At 50.7% G+C, this 25,397-nt stretch overlaps 1 protein-coding gene across 8 annotated transcripts in view; it reads left to right on the top strand.

The window, feature by feature from the left end:
- KDM2B (lysine demethylase 2B) overlaps positions 1-25,314 on the top strand; it is a 109,291-nt gene extending 83,977 nt beyond the window's left edge. For 7 of the 8 annotated variants that reach the window (XM_064727336.1, XM_064727334.1, XM_064727337.1 and 4 more), the window contains 9 exons: positions 9,591-9,815; positions 12,948-13,091; positions 17,347-17,434; positions 18,058-18,326; positions 20,075-20,751; positions 22,157-22,320; positions 22,711-22,872; positions 23,535-23,753; positions 24,059-25,314. In XM_064727336.1, coding sequence (XP_064583406.1) covers positions 9,591-9,815; positions 12,948-13,091; positions 17,347-17,434; positions 18,058-18,326; positions 20,075-20,751; positions 22,157-22,320; positions 22,711-22,872; positions 23,535-23,753; positions 24,059-24,240 — 2,130 coding nt within the window. In that variant the 3' untranslated portion in view covers positions 24,241-25,314. The remainder of the gene's footprint in view (positions 1-9,590; positions 9,816-12,947; positions 13,092-17,346; positions 17,435-18,057; positions 18,327-20,074; positions 20,752-22,156; positions 22,321-22,710; positions 22,873-23,534; positions 23,754-24,058) is intronic. The other variant, XM_064727335.1, reaches the window with a different exon arrangement.
- The last annotated feature ends 83 nt before the right edge of the window (positions 25,315-25,397 follow it).

Genomic DNA, 25,397 nt, shown 5'->3' with positions numbered 1-25,397 from the left:
AGCAAGTCAGAGAGGGGGTGCCTGCACAAGGAGCAGCAGCGTGAGGCCAGATGCGAGCAGCTCCACCAGCCGGGTCGCCTCATCTTATCCCAGCGCTGGTTCTGGCGCTTGCAATCTGGAAGTTTGCTCGGTGCCTTCCTCCTGCCGAGGGATGGAGGTTCCGCGCCGCGGGAGGGGAGCGGGCAGGTAGCGCGGTGCAGGGTGTGTGTGTGTCGGTGTGTGCGGTGTCTGTGTGTCTGTGTGTGTGTGTCTGTGCGCGTCTCCTTTGTCTGAGCAGCCCGAGCAGCGCCGAGCGCCCCGGGGGCGGCCGCGCATCCTCCCCGCCCAGCGCCGCTCGGCACACCCGAGCCTCGGCCCGCCCCCGCCGGCCCTCGGCACATCGCGGGGCTCGTTACCGCCGGGGGATCGACTGCCGGCCGGGCGGCCGAGCCCCCGGTCCCCGGCCGCGCCGTGTGCGGGGGGCGGCCGCGGTGCCCCGGCCGCGCGGTGCCCGCTGTCCCCGCAGGCCGGCGGTGTGGAAGCGGCCCGCGATTGGCCGTGCCGGCAGGGCCAGCCCCTTCCTGGCTGCCTGGCATGAATATGCACGGCCCCCCTTCCTCCTCCTCCTCCTCCTGCATGTGTGTGTGTGTGTGCGGGGAGCGGGGCTCCGCCAGCAGCGCCGCTCCAGCCATGTCAGCTCGGCTCCGCCTGGGCCCACCATGAGCCATGGCCATGTCTGCGAGCGCCGACGAGGAGGACTACGAGTCGGAGCCGGAGCCCGAGCCGGGGCCGGGGCCCGAGCTGGGGCCGGAGCAGGTCCGGGGCGGGCGGCGAAGTTTGCAGCGGGAAGGGAGGGGAGGAGGCCGGGCCGGGCAGCGCCGCGCCGGCCGCGGGGACGGGAACAATGTGGGGTCGGGAGCGGCCCCGGGGCAGCGCCGCCCGCCCAGGCACCGCGCCGGGCGGGGCCGCGGAGCCTCCGCGGGGCCGGCCCGGGGCGCTCGGCCTCGCCCGCCGCGGGCGCCCCGGGCACCGCGAGTTCGGCACCTCCCAGGGCCCCGAACGCGCCGCGAGCCGTGGCTGTTGCCTCTCGGGGGCTGCCCTGTCCGCGGCAGAATTGTTATTTTTTTTCCTATTAAGATTCCTCAAATAGCTGAGAGGGCTGCGGGACTTGGGGGAGAGTCTGATGCTGAGCCTGGCTACCTTGTCTTCGTTTGATTTATAGCCAAAGCCTCCTTTCCATTCCCAGGGACGAGGGATGTAGAAGAAAGAGAAGGATGTGTGCCGGAATGAAAAGAGAACTTTTATTAATACTTGCAGGGTTTATTCTCTGAAGGCTTTTTTAATTTTTTTTTTTCCTGTGGGGGAAGGAGAATAAACTTCTTGAATTTATGAAGTAATCTGTGAAAAATAATCCAGAACATATGTTCTAGATTGCGTATTTTACTCTCTAAGAACTGCCTAAGCAATTAAAAATGCACCAGGAATAGTATTAAACATGTGTATGTAATTTAAACATAAACTTGATAGTTTTGTTCTTAACTCGAGGTGTTTCGCTCTTTAAAATGGCCTGATATTGTCTTTTTAGAGACGAGTTTCTATGTAGTCCAGGTGTTGAGACGATCTTCCAAAACCCATCTTGTTTTGAACAACTTTACCTTGTTTTGGTTCAGAATTGCGCGTAGAAAACAGGGTCAGAAAGGAATTTGGGGTGATGGTGAGCCTTGGGTGCTCCCCAGGGATGGCAGAGCAGATGCAGGAACCTTGGGGGGCACAACGTGCTGTGCTGGCCTGGTCAGTGTCAGCCCAAGAGCCTGAGCTGAGGTTTGCATGAGTAACTTTATTGAGCCTTTACCTGATTCTGAGTATTGTGTGAATGTGCAGGCCTGTGCTGCTTTTGAGTTCACTGCTGTGCTCCCACACATAGTAGTTAAATATCCCAGTCCTTTTCTTAAATTTTTTCTCATGCCAGGCCTTTTCCATTTGTGTCTGTGTCTTGGTGCAATCACTGCACACTTTTTAAAAAGAGCTAATGGTTGGGAGAGCAGATTGGTCTCAGATGTATTGTACCAGCTGTGAAATTGTTGCTTGGAGGTGCTGGTTCTTGCTGGATGAATCTGGAAAGTTGGTTATGTTCTGGGATTCTTCAACTCTTCTAAAACCTGAGGCTTTCATAGCATTTTTGTGTCTTAGAAGTTTAAAACAAAAATTAATGCGGGACGGGGGAAATCTTTCTTTTGGAGTTTCTTAAGAAGCTTGGTCTGGTCCTAAACTGTAGCGCAGTGACCTATGTACCAAAGAGCTGTGGAATGTTTTCCTTTCTGTTCCAGTGGTAAAACACCTCATGTAGTTCCAGCTGTATTTTCATACAGGCCTGCTTTAATGTCTACATACCCTCTTTTTCTGCACAGGACATGTCAAATCAATATTATGTTGCTTTTTCTACTGCAATAGCCCTTATGTGTAACAGGTGCTTCACATCTAAGGGAGCAGTTGAACAGCACAATTTCAGTGCTCGGGTAGAAGCCCACAGGTTTTGTCATTTTTTATGCTGACTTTCATTCCTCTTTCCCTGGTCTGTGTCGCACCTAAGAAGGCAAAAAGACTGTGAGGTTCTGCAGCACGCAGGATTTACTGCACTTGTGGCAGTTGCCAGCAGTGCTGGGGCTGTGTCCTGTGTCCTGGGCAGCACCTGCCCCAGCCCACCAGGTTGCTGTGTTCCTCCTGGTGTGAGGAAATTTGATTTCTGACTGTGTGTAAACAGAGAAAAGCGTGCCTGCTTGGGACAGGGGGATTTGTCCCAGAGCAGCAGTAAAAAAGCTGTGTTGTGCCCTGAGTCTGGAACTTAGCGGGGTCTTTGTTTTAAGAGCTCCTACTTTTGCTGGAGCTTATCTCCCAAAGCATGTTTTTGCCAATATATCTTATTCCACCCTCCAGGCCTAACTTCTGCCTCCTCACCACCAGAGGAAAATAAACAGGGGCACTGACAGTGGCACTGATGTGCCAGTTTATCACACCCTAAACAACATTGCTATGTTGGCAGAAAAGCTGCTGGAGTGTCATTAACACCCAGATGAACCTGCAAAGTATAAACTTTTATTTTCTTTCTGTTTTCTTGTGGGAAATGAGTCTGATTCAGAAGTGGAGTTCTGTGTGGTCACCTGGAAGGGTCACTAAGAGCTGCTTTGGTTGTGGTGGAAGGGGATTTTGTAGGTATGAAGTGGAGGAGATGGTGGCAGTAAACATCTGGAGAGGATTAATGCTGGTTTGGGATAGCTGGGATTGAAAAAGTTCCAGTGCCTTCCCTTTCCCTTGGGTGCTGCTGTTTAATGAGGGACCTTGGACTTGAAGGACACCTCCACCCCAGCAGGAGTGTATTCTGAAGGAGGGTGATGTAACTGTAAACACTCGCTGGGAGAGGAAAACAGCTCTCCTGGAGTTTGCTTGTGCAGATTTTTGGGTAGATAGGCTTTGGTCAGACCTGGTCCTTGGTGTTGGCATGTGCTCTTCAGTTAATACAGCTTTTAAGGATGTTATTGGCATCAGTGGGATTTTTTGCTCTCTTAATCTTGCTTCTTCCTTGGCCCCACTGCATTCCTGCAGTTACATCATCCTGTCCTTCCTTCTTCCTCCGAGTTCTTCCTTTGAGAAGGGTTTCTGTTAATTGCTAAACAGATGTAAGGGTTTATTACAGAAGAACTGTTGACTTGGTTGTGATTATTCCCAGGCTCCTCAGAGCAGTGATGGAATCTATGGAAGAGTTAGAAATAGGTGTGGATGTGGCACTTGAGGACATGGTTTGGTGGTGAACGTGGCAGAGCTGTGTTAATGGTTGCACTCGATGATCCCTGAGGTCTTTCCAACCTGAGCAGTTCTGTGATTGTGCAGTGCCTGCAGTGTGAGGGTAACGGGCTGAGGCAGCCAAGGCCAGCACCCATGTTTTGGGGCAGATGCAGGGTTACCTGGTCAGTTTGGGTTTCCAGTGGGAACGCCACAACTCCCTGCATAAGGAGGCTGGGAGAGGAGTGTGGCACTGGAGCAGGAGGGGACAGTGCTGCTCACTGCCCTGGGCAGCACACAGCAGTCTTGTCCTCCAGAACCGGCACCCTGTTTGGATGGAAAAATGCAGTGGCAAAGGATGTAGATCTAACTGACCAGAAGCCTTTGCTGTGCCACCCTGTGGTGTATCCTGTGCCCAGTGTTGCCCATGACCCAGCCCCTTTAGGGTGGTGTTTTAGGTGACAGCAGTTAGGAATTGTGGGTTAATGCATGCAGCTTCTGTAAAAAATATCTTCCCTTTAATGTTTATTTATCAGACCTTCTAAAAAAACAAGTGGTTGTTAGATTTGGCTATCCTAATTCTGTTAAAACAATTGCATTGGGATGCAGTGCCACATAGAGCTCTAAGCTCAGGACTGGCACCTGGCAAGGCCTGGATTCTCATCTGTGAGTGCTGTTGTGGTTGTGAGGATGTGGTCAAACTACAGAAAATGAGAATAATCAGAATTTGTCTGTGTGTTACAGAAGGAAATCACTGCTGCCTTGCAAATGCAAGGGACGTATTTGTGTGGCACAGCACCTGGAGCAGTGAACACTGCACACATAGAAGGTGTTGTCCAGGGGAGATGTACATTGTGGATTCTACAGGAGCTGTTCAGGTTGTACTTGGTTGAAGTGAAGTGCTTCAGGGTCTCGCTGACCTGCCCCCTGAGGAGCCCTTCAGAACAGCCCCACATGTCTCTGGGCTTTTTGTGGAGATGTTGAGTCTGAAATAATGGTTTGGTGCTGCTGGCAGGAGTTTAAAGCAGGTCACTGAAGCTGAGTGGTGGAATAAGAGCTGTGCCCAGGTAAAGGCCACTGCAGAAGAGCTCGTTTCTAGGCTGCAGGCTTAGTCAGCCTTGCTTTGAGAACCAGGACCTCCCTCCTGCTGGACTTGGTGGCAGGGTCAGCTGCTCTTCCTCTCTAGGGTGGAGGAGTTTGTGTGTGAAGTTGCCTGGTGACATCTCTGGCAGATCCCCGTTGGTGTTGGGACAGCAGCTGGGGAACATCAGCACCTATTTAATGATGCATTTAATGGCTGATGGCTCTTGCAGTGTTTCTCCAAAGTTTGGTGTTCAGGGTGTTTTTTGTTTGCCCGAGGTCTTTCGAGTTGTTCTTTGCAATTGTGAAGGTTAGAAATTTGCTGCTGTAAACACCAGGGTTATGTTCCTGTTGCAGTCAGGGTTGTGCTCAGGGCAGAGGCCATTCCTTAGTGCCTCTGGTCCTTCTGACCCTGCTTGTGGTTTTTTAGTGACAGCTGGGCAGGGCTGGGACATGTGGAAGTGTGCTGAGGTGCTGTGAGAAGGCAGTGGAATCTGCCCAGCAGCCAAATGTTTGTCCATAACCAGGATAAAGTCATGTTCTGAGCAGAGGCTTGCAGGTAGCTCATTTCCCAGGGTTGGTTTAGAATTGTGAGTTTATTCCTGGGTCTGCACAGCCCTGTTGAGAGACTCTTTAATTACTGGTGACCACCCCACCAAGTGCCCTAATTGTGCTGAATTTGGTGGGGGCTGTAGGAGGCCAGCACTTCAGAAAATCGCTGCATTTCCTGTTGGAGGGGTGGGCATGTTTAAGCTCTGTGGTGTGGGAGGGTGAGCCCAACTTCATGACTTGTAAATGGTTTTGAGGTGCATAGAACAGCACCTGTGATGGGCCACGTTCATCCCCAGTGCTGTGTCTGCTTTGGGAACAGGAGCAAGTTACCTTTGTGTGTCATAGCAGTAATATGGACAGCACCAAAAAAATCCCACAAAAGAAACAAAAAACCTCAAACAAAGCAAACAACCCAGCGTGGTGTCCTGTGCAAGTCCACCAGCTTACTAGGCTTCGGTGTAGTAGAGATGTGAATTTAAGATATTAATCCTAATACATTTCAGCAGCTGCTTGCTCTGCCTTTTTGAGAGCTTGGCAGAGTGGCTGTCAGCACTCCAGCATCCCCTGCCTCTCTTTTGCAGATTTCCTGTGGCCATAGGAGTTACGAGCACAGTTCTTGTGGAGATGTTGGAACATGGTGGCTGGTGATGGTGTTCCAGGCAGGCTCTCTCTCAGCTCCCTGGCTACTTTGTAAGGGTTAAGAGAGGAAAAAATCTTCCAAGTTTGGTACAATCTTTGTTTGCTTGACAGTTCTCAGAGACAGCTCTGGGGGGCTACAGAGGCATCAGGTCCAGGCTGTGCTTGAGAGTTGCATCTCTTTGGGAGAGGAGATGGTGGGGTCCCTCCAGAGGAGTGAGATTGTGTCCCCCCAGTGGGTGTGACAGCCAGGCCTGGCCCCAGGCCCTGGAGCTGCTGTTTGCTGGGCACCCAGCACAAGGAGTGCTGCCATCCCCTGCCACGGGCTCATTATTTGCAAGGCAAATCCATGGAGTTGTGCTGGGAGGGTGGCAAGTGGCAGTGCAGAGATGGGGACAGGAACTTAGAAGGAGATTTTGCCCAGCCTCATTACCAGGCCTGGGATGTTGTAAAACTGCAGTCTGAGCTGGAAATCCTGCAGCATCTCCTCACTAACATCGACCTGGAATTTATCTGGCTGTCTGCCACGTGCTAAATAAACCCCAAGCCATGTTGGAGGCTCCTTCTACCCCCTTGAATCCCAGGCCAGATTTTCTTCTGTGGAGGTTTTTAAGCGACCACTTTTGGAGCCCCTTGAAACTAGATACGAACGGGAATTCCTGCAAGGCCTCTCCAGCCTTGCTGGCTGCGACATCCTGGAGTGAAAACGTGGCTTGGATTGAGGATTGGTTGGTTGGTAAATTAGTACAAACCCAGCTAGTACAATTTGCTAATGAGCAGCGAAGAGGTTTGGGTAGGCAAGAATGTTCCATAGAGTGAGATGGAGATCTGCACCTCTGCTGTGTTCTGGTGGTGTCTGGAAGAAAATCTGAGTTGTGTGGTGTGGTCTGACTTCAGGCTTGTTCTTGTACTTTCACCTTCCGGCTTTTGTGGGTTTTTTAGGACTCTCAAATTCTGTGTTCAAGTGATGCCTTTTATCACTTGTGTCTTTGCAGTGTCCTGGCACTTAAACTGTTGTCCTCAGAATTAGGACTTGGCTCGTATCACTGTGGCAGAAGCAGGAGTTGTCTTTCAGCTGGAAAAGTACAGAGTTTGATTTTTCCTTGAAAGCATTTAAAAACAGCATTCTCACGGTGTCATAGCTGTTGTTTGCCTCAAACTTAATCATGTTGCTTCCCAGTAGGAAGGAGTCAGGTGCTCACACAGAATCTTCCATGTGCTGTTGTCCAAGGGGAGCTGCCAAGGTTGTTGTGCATGTTTTGGTTTAACTTGTTCCCGCTGCTATCCAGCCTTTGCTTCGTGTCTCGCCTCCCTTCCTAGCTGAAGGAGACTCTAATAGAATGGAGGAGTGATTCATGCTGAGGAAGAAAATTATCTCTTATCTAGGTTGCCTCTAAGCCAGTCCTGCCAGAGCCGACTTTATCCTTGAGAGGCTGGAAAGTTGGTCTAGAAGGTAAATATTTATCCTTTGGAGTGTCTGACATTGATCCGCAATCCAGGCGGCCGCTGCGGCTGCCGATGGGAAGGAAGCTCTGCTCACACAGCACAGCGAGGCTCAGCCTGCACACGGAACAAAATCTGTTCTGGAGGAGTGGAATTTAAAACTTTGCAGAAATTTCTGCACCCTCATGGACTGAGTAGTTTTCTCCCACCTCAGTAATGATAGTCTGCAGGAGAGAAGACTTAAGGAGTCTGGCTCCTGACTTCTTCGCTTCCAGCACTGAGATTCCTGGGATGAGGCTGTTAAAATATCAGCACTTCTCTGCAGCTTAGAGAAAGTCACTGGAGCTTTGCTAAGTCAGCTGGGAGGAAGATCAAATACACTGCAGTGTGGCTTCTCCTCAGGGTTGTACAGCAGGACACTTGGGGAAGCTTTTGTACAACCAAGTGTATGAGAGATGTTTGCACATCTCTTCTTTTAAAAACTCTGGTGGAATTTCTGCATGGCTCCTTACAGCCAGGCTGCCCCTGCCTTGGTGATTGCCCAGAATTCAACAGAAACAGAAAGTGAAACTGGGTGGTCTGTTGGTCATATGCTGAGATGTGCAGAAAATGGAAGAGTTGTATAAATGCGAAACCAAATGAACTTTGCAGTCCTGTTATTATCATCTTTATGGAGAAAGCTGTCAGGGGTCAGTATGAGCCAAGCCAATTCTTGCATAATTAGCTCCATACAATTACATGGTATTTAGTGATGTCTGGCTTGAGCTGTAAGTTCTTGTGTGTAACAGGGAGTTTCTGATGAGAACACGAAATTTGGATGTCCAGAGTGAATATGTTGCAGTTAACCTAATCATTTCAAATCTTTTCATGCTCCTTTAGTTTCTGTCTTAAAGGTCATTGAAATCTAGACCTGGGATGCCCTTTTTAGCCTTTGCACATCAGTTGGTGTTCTATTTCTGAGCACTTGCGGGTGTTGGATAGGAGGGGAGCTACCTTGGAAGGGTTTTGTAGCATTTGTGTTTTATTTCCTACTTTATTGCTTGGCAGTAGTTCATTCTCTGCTGATTTTTTAGGAATATGACTGGAGGCTTGAGCCATTGGCTGAGTGTTTCTCTGTTGTACCTAACCACCAAATCACTTCTGCTCCTCCTGAGCAGAGGAAGCTCTTCTGGCTTAACCTGAGCACAAATCTAAGATACCTCTAGCCCAGAGCTCAGCACTGGCACAGATCATCTATTGACCCAAGCCAAGAACCTCACTTGGGACTTGATCTTGTGTTGAGCTGTGCCTAAATGTCTTTTCCCTGCCCTCTTGTTGACATGGGCTTGTGCTGGCTTCTGTGTCATTTTACAGCCCATCCTTTCTTGGGAAGGCAGTGGAGCTCCTTTGTGTCTGAGAGTGACCGTACACATCTGCTGAGTGTTACCTGCGTTACCTGTGTGTGTGTAATTCACTAACAGGGGTCAGCTTGGTGCAGACTCAGCAGGGAGCTGGATGTGCAACTGACCTTGTGTGTGTGTGTGTGTGTGTGTGTGTGTGTGTGTGTGTGTGTGTGTGTGTCTCTCTCCAGCGACCCTGTGTGTGTCTCAGGGTTGAACCTGTGTGTGTCTCCCAGCTCACCCTGTGTGTGTGTGTGCGTGTGTTTTACAGCTCACCCTGTGTGTGTCTCCCAGCTCACGCTGTGCATGTCTCTTGGAGCTCACACACTCTGTGTGTGTGTGTGTTACAGCTCACCCTGTGTGTGTGTGTTTTACAGCTGACCCTGTGTGTGTCTCTCAGAGCTGACCCTGTGTGTGTCTCACAGCTCACCCTATGTGTGTTTTACAGCTGACCCTGTGTGTGTCTCTTGGAGCTCACACACTCTGTGTGTGTGTGTGTGTGTCACAGCTCACCCTGTGTGTCTCTCCCAGCTCACCCTGTGTGCGTGTGTTTTACAGCTCACCCTGTGTGCGTGTGTTTTACAGCTCACCCTGTGTGTGTGTCTCTCCCGGCTGACCCTGTGTGTGTGTGTCTCTCTCTCCCAGCTCACCCTGTGTGTGTGTGTTTTACAGCTCACCCTGTGTGTGTGTGTTTTACACTCACCCTGTGTGTCTCTCCCGGCTGACCCTGTGTGTCTCTTGCAGAACAGGGCGGTGGGCCGGCCCAAGGGCAAGCTGGGCGCAGCGGCCGCGGTGAAGCTCGCTGCCAACCGGAGCACGGCGGGCGCGCGGCGGCGGAGGACGCGATGCCGCAAGTGCGAGGCGTGCCTGCGGACAGAGTGCGGCGAGTGCCACTTCTGCAAGGACATGAAGAAGTTCGGGGGCCCCGGCAGGATGAAGCAGTCCTGCATCATGAGGCAGTGCATAGCTGTAAGTGTGCCTGGGCCTGCAGCTCGCCTGCAGGGTCCTTTCCTCATGCTGTGTCTCCTGAATGATCAGGTGTGGGGCTGGGAGCTCTCCCTGCCCTCCCAGCTCACATCTCCTTTCCCAGTGCTTCTCATCCTCCCCAGATCCTAAACCAGAATGCCACTAAAACTTAACAGGACAGCTTTCCTTTAGCAATGTAGAAGTGGAGATTGTCATTACATCAAAAATCAGCACTCAAATCACCCTCAGACTCTGAGACGTGGGGGAAAAGGGGAAGAGTAGGAAGTTCTGATTCTAAGGATGAAGAGATGTGTTTGGTTTGGATGTTGGAATTTCCCGAGAAAAGCTGCCCTGCAATCATCTTTGCCGTGTTATCCACACAAATTAGGATGAGGGAAATCCTTGACTGACAGCCTCCAAGATTCTGGTGTTGATGACCCCAGCCCCAGGCTCACAGAGATCTCAGTTTCAATTTGTTTGCTGTTACTTAGGCATAGAGCAGAGGGTCTGGTCTAGATGAGGCAGAGAGCCATCAGTCCAGGGTCTTGTCTTCCTCAGGGACTGGAAATGGCTGTCAGGGAAGGAGCATCAGCACAGGGCAAGCAGGCAGGCAGTTTCCTGGGCTCCTGTGGTACATTACTTAGGAGCTTCTTGAGTCACAAGCAATAGCTTTCTGTTTAACAAATATTGACAGATTAATCTTCCATTGAGTTGTTCAAGCAGCTTTTGAGTCTGTAGCTGCCATGCTGACTTGTGGAGCTTCTTCTCGGGTCTCATGTCTGCAGTGACTCTGTTCAAGGCTAAAAATCAGCTTTAGTTTTTACTTTAATTCTTTAGAAGGTCTTGTTTATGCTGTTGTTATGGGTTTGGTTTTCTGTTGTTGTTGTTTTTTTGAAGAAAGGAATGTTGTTTATTCATAACTGAAATATCACCCTATCTATACTGATTTCTCTCATTACAGTTCCCTTCACTTAGTATTTGGGTTTTTTTCTTTTAATTCTTAGGAGATGACCAAAGTGGAGGGATTAAATGACTTACCAGTGATAAAAAACTGATAAGCACTTACAGTTTCCAGTAGTTGCTCCTGGTAGCTCACTCCATGTTCTGTGCCAAGCTCTGCACTGTTCCTGACACAGAGGATTGGGTTCAGCACTGCTGGATCTTTCAGTAAAGTACACAGAATATCCACCTTTCTGCAGAGTGCTTTTGCAGCTCAAGTGTCTTTTCTTTGAACACTTGATTTCCTGGAGTGTGGCATGAATTGAACAGCATGGATGAAGAATTTATTATTCTCCAGGGGCAAGAAATAGTGAAATCATGCTGCCTTTTTAGTGGAAGGATTAAATTAGGGCTGCAGTGTGCTTTCTCATCCTCACTGATGAAGGAAACTTTCATACTAAGCTGTTTCACTCTCAGTAACGCAGGCTGAGCCTTCTGGAGATGATCTGGGCTCTCTTCTAGCTGAGTGTAGTCATTTTCTGTCTTCCAGTGAGGATTTATTTCTCTTCGTGTGCCTAGAGTTTTACTTTCAGTTAGGACAGAGGTAGCCAGGGGTCTCTGATTACTTGTTCCACTTTCACATGCACTGACAGTGACTTCTCTGCACTTTCTAGGTTGGTGCAAATATCAGGGAGATTATTACAAATTCTTAAAGCAGCAAAGGCCCAGAAAATTAAGGAATTGAAATGTTGTACCTTTCAAGGTGCTTTACATTTCTGTAAGCAGTCCTGTTGGCTTTGCTCTTGTTCTCTAACAATTCAGCAGTAATAATATCCAGCAGCTTCCAGCCAAAAAGACCCTGCAAGATGCTGAAGCTGTATGGAAGTAATGATCCCTACAGTTCTGGGACTGTGCTTGCCTTGGTTAATAACACTGACAATATTAACTAGACAGACTTTCATTAAGCTCAGAAGCCTTCAGAGAGCCCGTGGTGCTGCTGTTCAGAGAGCAGGAGCCTCCTCTGCATCACCAGTTCCATCAGGAAGGGAAGCAGGAGTGCCTGGACACACTGCATGGTCTGGGGCTGGAGGGACACGTGGTGACAGCCCAGCTGCTGCCCCAGCCCCTCCAGGGACTGAGCAATTGCCTGGACACCCTTGATCCCAGCAGAAGAAGGATTGTATTGCTGTTTGCAAATGCTCTGTGCTCTGATGGCTCACACAGCCGGGCTTCCCCTGCCTGAGCCTTGCTGAAGGATGCACTGGTGATGCTGAAACTGGGGTTGGTGTGCAGGTATTCCCTTAGGGATTGATCCACTCCATCCACAAGAGATCCTTGCTGGGAAAGCCCCATCTCTGCTTCTGCTGTGTGTAGTTAAGGACTGGCAGCCCAGTCAGTGGCACTTCCCTTTGTGGGCAGCTCAGGTCCTTCCTTTTCTTCTTTGTAATGGGGTTTATACCTTATTGCTGCAGACCAGAATTTTGTTAATCATTAGCAAAAAGGTGGCTTTTTAATTAGAGTGGCATTCTGTGCTTTGACATGGGTGACAGGTATGTGAGATGCTGCAGTTCCCTTTCTGCCTCAAAGGAAGAAAAAAATCTGTGTGATCTCACTTGTGACACTTGCAGGAGAGAATCCTCTTCCTGAGTGAGCAGAGCTTTTGCAGTGCTCAGGCTGGGAGCAGGGCCCTGGATAATGGACTGCCAGTCAGGAAAGGGCTGTTCTTGGTTCTGTTGTGGGCTTGCTGTGAGACCTGGATCAGGTCCCATAACATCTGTCTGCCCTGCCTGTAAAATACGGGAGCTGCCAAATTGCTCCTCGGATTGTGGAACCTAATGGATGTGAATAGTGCTGGTCTGGGGTGATTCTTTCCCCTCCCACTGTACACTGGTGAAGTGACTTGCATGCCAATGTCTGTGTCAGCTCACAGATTCACAGATTGAAGGAACCCACCAAAAATGCATTTTCATCCATCCCAGTAATGCTCCCTGAGCCTGTGTTGCTACAGGGTGAAACGTGTCCTGTGGAGCTTGGTCTGGTACCCAGCCCTCATTTGTTACAATTTATTTTTTTTGCCTTCATGTGAGTTTGCACAATAGTTTATCCATAATAAATTATGGATACTGTAAATGCACATTGAGCTCTGTGTTTCCATGTCTGCCATATCTTGATGAGCTCTTTCTGATCCCTGAACAGCCGGTGCTGCCTCACACTGCTGTGTGTCTGGTGTGTGGAGAAGCTGGGAAAGAGGACTCTGTGGAAGAGGAGGAGAGCAAGTTTAATCTCATGCTAATGGAATGCTCCATTTGTAATGAAATCATACACCCAGGATGCCTTAAGGTGAGTACAAGGATGTGATACATGTTGGAAACAAAAGCTGAATTAGTTATCACCTTAATGTAAAAGTGGTGCACAGAAGTTGGGGATGTTTTAGCTTTTCATCTTTGGACAGTGAGTAAGGGAGCAGAGAGTTGGTGTGAGGAGCAGGGTGAGCTCTGTGGCACTCACAGCCCTGACCAGCAGGCAGGCCCTTGATGTAACAGCATTCCCTGGGACCCTGGCTCTGGAGTGTGTGAAGATCTTGTGGGTTTGTTTCTTCCTTTTTGCCCCTTGTTTAAGGAGGTGAGGTGTTTGAGTTGGGATGTAGGCAGAGCAATCTGTCTGTACTTCAGGGCGAGGTATTCCCAAATCCTGAGCCCCACAAAGTACAGATGAACAATTGGCTCTCGTGTAGGTGCAGGCACAGATGTGCCTTAGGGGGCAGCTGGCTCTGAAGGTGTTGGGGGTGACTTGGAGCAGGAGTGAGCTCTGGAGAGCAGCCTGGGCCAGGGGCAGCCTGCAGGAGTGCTCACCTTGGCTGGCTGAGTCCTGTGAGCAGCTGGATGCTTTGCTGGTGACAAAAGTGTCATTTTGGGCATCTCTTCCTGCATTAGCCTTGAGAAGCTGCCTTGCTCCAGAGCTGGTTTCTTTCAGCTGATCAGCCATTTCCTGTTGCTGATTTGTTTATGGTTAAAGTGATTTGCCCAAGCAAATGTGTTGTGACACAGGGTGCCCCAAAAGCAGCGTTTGGGCCCTTCTGGGCTGTCTGGGAGCAGAGGTGTGTGTGTTCTGTGCAGCTCCCTGGCCTTTCATTTCTCCTGAGCTCTGCTGCTCCCAGCTCTGTGCTGTCATTCATTAGAGCAGAGTGTGGGGAGCTGGCAAACCAGAGCTGAGCCTCCTCCCTGATTCATGGAGCTGGTGCTCAGTTCCTGCCACAGATGGGCTCTGAAAAGGAGCTTTGCTTGTTTGGCTCTGCTTAAAACAAAACTTTGGGGGCTGATGAAGCAGAGGAAGGAGCTGCTCATTTTCAGAGGTACCTTAATTTGCTTTGCTGTTCCAGCCCTTGCTGGAAGGGCCCTGTGCACCCCATCTCTGCCCTTGCAGTGTCAGTGGCACCTCAGGGCTCAGTGAGAGGACAGTTGTTGTCTAGTGGCAGCTCAGGTACGACTTCCTCTCCCCATTCTGCGTTTGGGACTAGCACAGGATGTGGGTCAGCTCTGTGAAGTCAGGCAGGGGCTGTTGCTGTCTCACACATGCATGATACTCTGAGTGTGCTTTTGGTAACCAGGAACAGCATTGCTTTGGCTGTTCCTGACAATTAAGCACTGGGAGATTTACTGTGTGCCTTGTGTGCCTTTGGTTTGGATTTCTCAGTGCTTCTGCTGAGCTGAAATGGTGGGTAACTGGTAACTGGTGCTGTTTATTTCCTGAGGCAAAAGAGCACTGGTAGAATTTCAGAATCATCTTGGAAGGTGAGATGAGACTGCTCAGGAGAACAGCAAAAGGAAAATGGAGCCTCTTCCTTAGATCCTTCCTTGCTCTTTATTCCCAGGTTCCATGATTTCCTGCAAGGCAGAAATCTCTGGGCATGTTTACATGTTGCTGCAGCCCTTGAGCCCTGAGGATGGAGCCCATAAATAGCCTTTGGTGCAGCCCCAGCCCCAGGGCAGCTGCCTTCCTGTCCCACTGGGGAGCAGCCCCATGGGAGCTGCTGCTCATCTCCAGCTGAGGGTCTGGCACACGTGCTGCTGGGGGAGACTGGGATCAGCTGGATCAGGGCAGATGTCCTTTCCTGGCTCATTCCCCTGTGGAGTGAGTTCCCTCCAAGATGCAGCTCCCACAGCTTGTGTGGTTTGGTGCAGGGGGTGATTTATTCTCCAGGGCAGGTTGGTTGTGGTTTGAATTCCATCTTCTTCCAGCTCCCTGATGAGGTTGTTCATGCTCTGGGGTTTTTCTCCGTGAAGCAGCAGTGCCAGAGGAGCTCTGAGGAGTCCATTGAGGGTGGCTCAGGTGAGCCTTGAGGGGGCCCTGGGTGCCAGAGCACCCGCAGAGCTGGGACAGCAGGGTGTTCCACGTCCTCACAAGTGGCACAGGAGCTTCCTGACATCCTCCTTTCCTTGAAAATACCACACCAACACAAAAGCTTGTTTTGCTGAACGGGTTTCTTATGAAAATGATCTTGGTGAGAGTTTCGCAAGCGCAGCGCTGCTTCCAGAGGGAGCTCATGAGATTTTGGGATGAACATTGCTCTGCATTGTTCCACAGTGCTTGACTTGAACCAAGAGTGGTGAATTTTTCTTGCTTCATCTCAAATTGCTGGCACTGCTGGCTAGCATGTCTGAGTGCAGCATCTGATGCTGTTTCCTTAGGGAGAGGGGGTTCCTTTCTCCACTAGGAGCCTGTTCTTTTCCATCTCAGCTGAATGTGCTGGTAACAGTGGAAGTGAATATTTGGGTGCCTTGTGAGAGCAGCAGGGATACAGAGGCCTTTCCCAGCACAGCCCAGGTGTGTCCCAGTGCCTGTGTCAGCCTGGGCACTGCCTGAATTCATGATCAGCATCCTGGGGTCTCCGTGTCCCTACAGGAGGAGTCCCCAGCAGGGGCTGTGGTGCTCAGGCCGGAGCTGCTGCCCTGGTGCTGCAGGATGGGTTTCAGTGACGCCTCACGCTGGGCTCAGACACCCACCTGCTGTTTGCAGCAAACACTCAGAACTGGCTCCCACCCAGCCTGAAAGGCTTGGGACAGATTCAGTGGCAGGTTTGTGTGTGTCTAATTAGTTTGCTTACAGTTCCTCACATCTGTTCAGTTCCTTAAACTTCACAGAAGGGACAGAGCTGTAATGCTCTCCCTTCAGCAGCACTTGTTCTGTATTCAGTGCGGGAAATAACTTGTTCCCAACTTGGGCTTGGGCCAGGAATTGTTCCCCTGAGGCAGAGATGTATACAACAACTCCTGGAGTATCTTACACCTACCATGGGAAAGAAGGTTCAAAGGCACACAGTTGTGATAAAACCAGTATTTAAATTCTGCCCACTTCATTTACTTATTTATTAACTCCAGTCTTGCTGAGAGACTGACATGTCATCACTCTCACTGGATGGTGAAACTAGAATGGCTGCTGTCTGGCTCAGGGACTGGAGGAAGCAGTTCCTAAACCAAGGGCTTGCTCCTGCACAGCCAGTTCCCTTTCCCTGCGCTGGGAGGAGAGGAGGAAATGTTTGAGAAACATGAAAAATCTGCAGATCCCTGCCCGTGCTTGTTCCTGCCTCCTGCAGCCACACTGGTGCTGCCAGTGCCCAGCTGTTAGTCTGGACAGCAGCAGGTTTTTGTTGTCCACAATAGTAATAAATCAATATTTTTCTTTTTTTTCCAAGTTGTTTATTTCTGAGTATGTAATGAAACCCTTAAGTGGGAATGTGCCATCAGTGAGTGTGTGTGTGCAGAGGGTGTATCTTAGCTCTGCTTTTCATTCACAGAAATGTCTTTCTGAAATGTCTGTTCCCTGTTTGGAAAGCTGCTGTGTGAAAATCCAGACGAGAGGAGCATTCCAGCTGTGTAGGGCAGGATTGTGCTTTGCTGGAGTGTAACAGCCCTGAACATAAGTTTGTTTCAGACAGCAGAATGTCCGTGTTGGAGGTAGTGATGAAGTCATCGGCCTCTCCCTTGGCCTGGCTGAGGATCTGGGGTGTGAGAAAGCTGGAAATGCTCTGGTGTCCATCTGAGTGAATGTGCCTGTTCTGAGCTGCCTTGGCAGCACCATCCCGTGGGCTGGAGGGCTGCAGCCTGGCACTGCTAGTTCTGATCCTGAGAGAAAAGGATTTTAAGGAACACTTGATTACAGTGCAGGATGCAGTGCTGCTAAAAATGCCCATGGGGTTAATGCAAAGGAGAACACGGATGGGAGAGCCCAGGCTGTGCTCTGGGGGACTCAGGGTGGGCTCTGCAGCCCCGAGGGCTGGGGGGCAGCCACAGCCCTGGGTGTGGGGCTTTGCTTGGGCTCTCGGGGAGTTCTCTGTTGCTGTTCCAAGAGCAGAGTGTGTGGATTGGGATTGTCCCTGACCCTGTGGAGGGCCCAGAGCTGAGCCCTTTGCCGGCTGTGTTTGGCCAGCGTCCCTCCCTCCCACACCATCGAGGGGCGGCTCTGCAGCGCCCAGGGCTGGCTCAGCACCAGCAGGATGTGCCTCTGCTCCCTGGGAGGGCTGCAGGAGCTGTCAGTGGGCCTTGGGATGATCCTCACCCTCCTGCTCAGCTCAGCTGTGAGTGTTGTGTCTCCCCAGGTGAAGGAATCGGATGGTGTGGTGAACGATGAGCTGCCGAACTGCTGGGAGTGTCCAAAGTGCAACCACGCAGGGAAAACTGGAAAAGTGAGTTTAATGGGAAGAAGAGGTGCTGGAATGAGATACAAAATCTTAAGCATTCCCTCTGGCTGATAGATAGACTTTAGCCCAATACCAGCTTTTTATTTTGTTAATTCAGGTTTTGTTAATTAATTCAGGTTTTGTTCTTAATGAATGAGGTGATCTTTAGGGTCCCCACCAACCCAAACCATTCCAGGGTTATGTGGTTCATTCCATGATGATTCTGTGAGTTGAAGGAGACAAGCTCACAGCTCTCTGTTCTTCAGTAATTTTTGTATACTTGTACCAACACTTCACCCAGCACCTGGGCAATATTTAGGTTAGTTCTGTGCACTGCTGCATGTTAATTTTGACAATGAAAATTCCTGAAATTAAAAATTCACAAGCAATTATGCAAAACCTGGAGTGTCTGTTGGAATTAGTGAAACACTTTTCTTTGCAGACCGAGACAGACACTTGCAAGTGTGTAGTTAGAAAAATAACCTCAGGAAAATTAAAACTTCTAACTCCTTACTAATAATTTTGAGTTAAAAAGTGGCCAACCCAGCAGTGTTGGAGTGGTGGTGGCAGTGTGAAGAGCTGGGAGATGTATAAGGTATAAAGTTGGGTTTGTGTGTTGTGTCTTTCTGGCGTACAAGCAAAAGCGCGGACCAGGATTTAAATACGCGTCAAATCTCCCGGGCTCGCTGCTGAAGGAGCAGAAAATCAACAGAGACAACAAGGAGGTGCCAGATGCTGCCAAACGGAAAGGGGACTGCGAGGAGACCCCCAGGAGGAAGTCAGAGGAACATTCCAAGAAGGCTCCGGTTGACTCCATCCTGAGGAGAAAGTCTGACGAGGTGCATCTGTGGAGGAAACGGAAATTCGAGAAGTCCCAGGAACCCACGATGAGGAAGCGGGTAAGGGACAGGGCCTGGGGCTGCTGCTCTGCTCTCCTGGCTTGGAGCTCATCCCCAGAGGAACTGGCAGTTTTTATTGCTCTGGTAAAAGCTGCTGGTGTGACAGGACAGTGGCTTGAACAGGGACACTCACGTTGATGTTCAGAGGCCAGAAACACTGGGCGATGGCTCTTGTTTTATTCAAGATACTGGAAATCCCACTTTAACTGAAAAGTCTTTACAAGGTGCTCAGAGTAGGAACAAGGTGAAAATGAATTTTTCATGGAAACCTTTTCAGGTCTCTCCACGTGGTGGCGCCTGGCAGCTGTTTGGGGCTGGTTTGGGGCTGTGCCACCCTGGGAAGCCTCTGGAAAGGACACCTTGGGGTGCCTGCACAGAGCAGGAGCTGCTCCCAGCACTTGTGGGGACAACTTGGCCCTGAATGTGACAGTCAGGACTCTCAGGCCAGGCAGGGACACTGAATTTTCATGTATATTCCAGAATGTGGTACTTGGGATCTGCAGAAGTGCTGATTTGCAGAAGCAGAAATGAAGGCTCCAGTTTTCTGTGTCTCATGGTTCAGGTGGCTGATGGCTGTAAAGTCAGAATCAGTGCCTGGACTGGTGCTGCCTGTGAAGCTCCCAGGGTGGGAGTCAGTCAGTCCTGCAAGGTTGGACAGTGGGAATGCTGCAGGATGGCAAATGTAGGGATTGGACTGCTCTGGTGGAGAGAGAGCCAAATTCACAGTAGTGGGGATTCACAGGGGTGCAGAATTCACAGGGGGGCTGGGAGCTGCACTGGCCTGGTGCAGCAATGTTTTATTCTAACCTGTCATTAACTTACTGGGACTTCTGCCTTTCTAATATGGTAATTTAAAGGCAGGGTGATCAGCTTTCTCCACCATGCACTGTGGCACGAAACTTGGGAACACAGCCACTGCCTTGATCCAGTTTGTTTACTGGGAAAGCGAAAGCAGGAGCCCTGTGACACAACAAGTGTGCTCACAGCAGTTCCCTCTCCTTGCCAGTCCAGATCTCCTTACTGGAGCTGTTTCATTTTCACAGCTGCTGACTTCTTTCTTGCATGTGGTGATCGGAGTAGGCTTGAAGCCCTCCCGGGCCTCAGTTTGTGTCTCTCACACAGCCTGGTGAATCAGAGGGGTGGATGAGAGGGGAAGAGTGCAGAGCAGTTTGCTGGGAGCAGGAGCTGGGGCAGGAGGAAGGTCCTGTCACATTCCCTGTTGTGCAGGGATTGGAGGGGATGGCCGGGGTTTGGTTGGGCATCAGGAGAATCTAAAGTGTCTGAAGGAGGCTCGGGGTGTCCAGAGCTGGGATGGCAGCTGTGATCCCAGAGGTTCTGGGAATGGCCTGAGGGCACTTGGGCAGCGTTTGATGTGGGTGCCCAGTGGATGTGGCCCAAGCCTGGGTTCTTGTGGCCTGCTGGGGACAAAGCTGTCCCTGGTGTGCTGCTGATCTTGTGTGTGTAAGTGATCCACTGGAGATGGGCGAGGCCCTGGAGTGAGCAGGAATCTGCAGGTGAATCAGGGCAGTTGTCACTCCTGGAGTCCAGTGAGCCAATGGCTGAGCTGCTCATCCCGGCTGCCTCTTGAACCCGACACCTTTGGCCGTGTGGGACGGGGCTGGGCTGGGTGGGGCTCGGGGCTGGCAGGGGGCCCGGCCCGGGCAGGGCTCCTGTGTGGAGCATCCACATGGCAGCGCTGCTGGAAGCGCTGCCGAGCTCCCACAGGCAGCCCTGGTCTCTCCCTGCAGCGGCGATCGTGGAAGGCCCCGGATGAGCGGACGGCCATGATCAAACCCCTGCGGCGCCTCAAGCAGGAGCCCGAGGACGAGCTGCCCGAGGCGCCCCCCAGGTCCAAGGACAGCGACCAGTCCCGCTCCAGCTCGCCCACGGCAGGGCCCAGCACGGAGGGCGCCGAGCCCAGGGACAAGAAGAAGTTCAAGATGAGGAGGAAAAGGCGGCTTCCCAATAAGGAACTGAGCAAGGAGCTCAGCAAAGAGCTTAACCAGGAGATCCAAAAAACCGAGAACAGCCTTGCCAATGAGAACCACCAACCCATCAAATCTGAACCGGAGAGCGAGAACGAGGAGCCCAAGCGTGCGTTGAACAACAGCGAGAGACTGCACAGGTTCAGCAAAGGGTTGAACGGGACTCCCCGGGAGCTGAGGCACCACCAGCTCATGCCCAGCCTGCGCAGCGCCCCCCGGGGCATCGCCCGGCCCCCGCCCTCGCTGTCGCCCCCCAAGTGCATCCAGATGGAGCGGCACGTCATCCGGCCTCCTCCCATCAGCCCCCCTCCGGACTCGCTGCCCCTGGATGACGGGGCAGCCCACGTGATGCAGAGGGAAGTCTGGATGGCTGTCTTTAGCTACCTCAGTCATAGAGACTTGTGCATCTGTATGAGAGTTTGCAAGACCTGGAACAGATGGTAAGGAGGGCGGGACGCGAGGTGTGGTGGGATGGGCAGGGAAGGACAGCGGGTGGTGGAGGCACCGGTGTCGCCCGGGGAGGGCTGAGGGCTGGCTTGGAGCTCTGGGGAGCCCAGGCAGAAGGGGTGGCCAGCAGAAGTGGCAGTGGTCTCACGTTGCTTTCTCAGAAACAGCAGATCCCAGCGTTTCTGGTGGAGCTGTGTGTGTCAGACTCGGCGTCAGCCTGCCAGGCTCCAGAGCAGCCTGTGCTGGAGTCAGACACCGCAGCGTTCCTGCTGCTGGAACAGCCAGCCTGGCTCAGTCTCGGTGTCATTGTGCCCCAGGACTTCCTGACTGCCAGCATTTGTGCAGTTCAGTTATTAAATACCCACTGAGATAGTGAGGATCCCACCGTGTGCTCCTCACAAGGGCTGTGCTGATTGTCTCCCTGGGGAGGGTACGTGGAGAGCCAGCCTGTTCCTGTTCCTGTGGCTGTGCCAGCAGAGCCCGTTGTGCAGGAACCCTTTGTTGGGGCTGTTTGCTCACAGCGTGTCCCTTGTGCTCGGGCACTGCGTGGCCCTGACACAGCTGAGGCTGCACAGCAGCAGCAGCAGCAGCTTTAGTGCAGATTCACAGGTTCCAGTGACCCCTCAGAGCAGCCTGGTGGCTCTGCTGACTCCGTCCCACGTTCCTGCTGTGCACAAGGACAGACAGACTGGAACGGGCTCCTTTCCAGCACAGCCTGCTAACAGCACACACAGAGTAGAGAGGCTGATAATTCAGTGTGAGGTGATGTGTGTGGAGTCTTCTCCGTGGGCTGCTTGGTGTCACTGAAACCTGCCAAATGTATTTTCTACTTAAATACAAAATTTGCTAATAAAAAAAAATAGGAAGAAAATGCAGACTCCTGCACACTCATCAGGACTTGGTGTTGTTGCCCTTAGAAACCCATAAAGAGCAAAAAGATGCATAATCCACATGGACAGGGAAAACACAAACACACAACAGGAGAGGGAGGATCTGTTTTCCCAAATCTACTCGTTTTAAGTAAGGAAGACACAGAGGAAATGGGGATATTATTTAAATCAGACTTCATAGTCAAAACATAAGGAAAAAGTGGTGACTTGTCTTCAGGCTATAAAACGGATTTTAGTAAGTGCTGGGATGACTTAAAATGGGATCCAAAGTTGTTGACACTTGTAATTCTGTGGAAATAGTTCCCATGCTTTATTGCAGGATATATTTGATGGAGAAACTTGAAACTTATGTAACATTGTGTGGGATTGTGAATACTTGGCCTTATTTTTGCAATTTTCAGTTAAATGCTGTAGTTTTTCCTACTGTTTAATGACACCTTTTAAAGCCTTACCAAAATCCAAACAAGTGCCAAATTAAGTGCTGTTGGCTTTTTTTCTTTTTGGGTAGGTGCTGTGACAAAAGATTATGGACCAAAATAGATTTAAACCATTGTAAATCCATCACTCCACTTATGCTTAGTGGCATTATTAGGAGACAGCCTGTAACCCTTGATCTTAGCTGGACAAATATATCTAAAAAGCAGCTGAGTTGGCTTATCAACAGACTGCCAGGTAAGTGATGTGTTTTCATCACCAAATCACAAACCACTCTGTCTAACAAACCAGTCTGTGTCTAAACTGCAACCTCTGGGGAAAGTCTCCAGGGACTGGCGACCAGAAGAGGAGTAGACTCTATTAGGAGGGCTGGAGATGTGCAATAATGAAGCATCAGTGGGTTAAAATGAGCCAAAAATATTTTTTTCTAACTACTTGACATGGTCAGTTAAAATAATTTTTGTAAAGCAAGTAATGAATGCTGCTGTGAAAGGGCTGAGGGGGCTGGGGGAAGGAGTGGAGTTCCAGGTGGGGGGACAGATGGAGAGCTGGGCAGTGGAGGGGCAGTGGAGGTCACTGGGATGTGCTGGGAAGGTGCCAGTGCTCCAACCTGTTCTGTGTCTGCAGGTCTGCGGGACCTGCTGTTATCAGGGTGCTCATGGATTGCAGTGTCGGCACTTTGTAGCTCCAGCTGTCCCTTGCTGCGAACCCTGGACGTGCAGTGGGCGGAAGGACTGAAAGACGCACAAATGAGAGACCTCCTGTCCCCGCCCACGGACAACCGGCCAGGTAAGGGCGGGAGGAGCCGGAGCCCCGTGCCAGCCCCGGGGCCTGCTCTGTGCTGGGACCCCTTGGAGCAAACGGGCAGGAGCCCCCAGGGCGGGGCTGGGGCCGTGCTGCCCTGGGCAGTTCGAGGCAGTGACCGGCAGCACTCGTGGCTGGAGCCCCGGGGTGCCAGGGATGTTCTGTGGCTGCTGAACCATCACTGAGCCACTGTGCTGGTTTTCTGTCTGACTTTCTTCTCTTCAGGCTGCCACGGGTGTACTTTAGAGAGTGTGGAAACACTTTCTTCCAATTCAGGGAAGGAGCAGTTCTGTGGGTCATGCCACATTCGCCCGGATTTCAGCTCAGGTGAAATTTTGAGCAAATCAGATCTGCTTTCTGGCATGCACTGCACAGCCTACTGCTTATTCCCGACTTGTAATTCCGCTGGGCCCCTGCAGTTACTTTCATCCCTTTTGTTTTGAAATCAGGAGGTGGCTTTGTCCACATGCCTGTTCCAAAAATAGACAAGTGTTCCTGCTGATGTTCCCTCCAAAGCTCCAGACAGGCAAAAGCGTCTGCAATGGACCCAGGGCAGCAGTGTTGCGTGTCACGGTGCATTCACGGAGGCTGCAGGTGTTGGCAGCAGGGCTGGGGCTCGGGCAGTGACCATTGCCTGTGCCCCGCAGGTCAGATCGACAACCGGAGCAAGCTACGGAACATCGTGGAGCTGCGCCTGGCCGGGCTGGACATCACGGACGCGTCGCTGCGGCTCATCATCAGGCACATGCCCCTGCTCTCCAAACTCAATCTCAGTTACTGTAACCACGTGACAGATCAGTCTATTAACCTGCTGACCGCCGTCGGAACCACCACGCGGGACTCGTTAACGGAAATTAATTTATCAGGTAAGGGCTGTGGGGAGGGAAGCAGGGCCCGGAGCTGTGGGGGGAGCGAGCCAGCCCTGCCCCGCTCCTGCTGGGGCTCCCTGGCAGCAGCTGCTGCCTCCCTGTGCTGCCGGTGGCCATGGCCCCGCCGCTGCCAGGAGCTGCTGTGTCCACACTCATCCTCCCGGGGATTTTCTGCACATCTGGGCTGCCTGCCGTGATCCCTTGGGTTACACAACAGCTGGGGGATGGGGACGGAGCTGGTGGGGATTGCTCGTGCTGCAGGAAAAAATCAGTGCTGAATTGCTGCCCTCTGCTCTCCCCAGACTGCAATAAGGTCACTGACCAGTGCCTGTCTTACTTCAAACGTTGTGGGAACATCTGCCAGATCGACCTGAGGTACTGCAAGCAGGTGACGAAGGAGGGCTGTGAGCAGTTCATAGCAGAGATGTCCGTGAGCGTCCAGTTCGGGCAGGTGGAAGAAAAACTTCTGCAAAAACTGAGTTAGTTAAAGGACTCGTGTAAATACTGGGGCGGGGGGGAAGGGACTAAGAACACGTAGGGATTTTATTTTCAGTTGGGAACTTGGAATATCAGAAAATGCCGCGATTGGATTTTACAACTCTTGTTGAGGAGAGAACAACGTGAAACTACCCATGTTAAGAATTTCAACTTGTGCCACTAATTCAGTCCACCTGGGATGACCTGCACTGGCTCTTATGCAAATTCATAAGGCGACTGTTACCGATGATAATTGTTCACACCTGGAAGAAGACTGAGCTCCAAGAAATACTGTTATTTAAAGTACCACAGCATGTGCTTGGTAGTGTAAATTTGATTTCTGCTTTTCATTTCTTAAAACAAGAAAAAAAAAAGTTGGTGTCATTTAAGTGGACCACGCACTGCATTTCTGCCTTCTTAACACGTTTTGTTTTGTTACATCTTACATTATGCAGAACTATTTTTGTACAAAAATTGTTTAAAAATTATTTATGCAATGTTTGAATGCATTACCAGTGTTTCGGTTTTGATTGCCAATTTTTATCTTTACTTATGGTAGGCGAGAACTTAACCTATACTTCGTAGGCAGTATCTATCTCCAAACGTGCCCAGGTCAGGAAAAGTAGGTTCATACTTTCAACTTAAAGCATGTTTTAATGGAAGTTTATATCCTGCTTTGTATACTTCAGAAGTGACATAAGCATGTTGTGGAAATAAGGTGTAAATTATAGTTGAAGTAAAACACTTTTATCTGTATAGAAATCACCTTTTTCTCAAAATTTTAAAAAAATTCCAATTTCAGCTTTTGCACATAGGAGGGTTTCACTCTGTAGCATGAGCTCTTGTACTCAATATAAAATTAATTTATACAGTGAGTCCAGCAGTAGAATAAATGGTCAAACGTAGTCTCTCTTTCTTTGAAGTGTGAGTTGAGTTCTCATTTAAGGTTTATAACATGGTTATTTCCTGATTGTAAAATTCTGCATTCATAAGTGCCATTGTTGTACGGTGTTGTTTTCGTAGACCTTCCTGATGCAGTTTTACCTTTGTTGAATTTGTATAAACAATTGTACAAAAACAGGCGCTGGCTCTGTGCATTTCTGTCGGGGCAGGGGGGGCTGCAGGGGGCTCTGAGCGTTTTCCAGGGCATTGTTACATCCAGGG

This window comes from Zonotrichia leucophrys, chromosome 15, assembly GCF_028769735.1.
Source record: "Zonotrichia leucophrys gambelii isolate GWCS_2022_RI chromosome 15, RI_Zleu_2.0, whole genome shotgun sequence".
NCBI classification, from domain to species: Eukaryota; Metazoa; Chordata; class Aves; order Passeriformes; family Passerellidae; genus Zonotrichia; species Zonotrichia leucophrys.
Note: the sequence above shows the minus strand (reverse complement) of the source record. Positions and strands in the feature narration are given on the sequence as shown.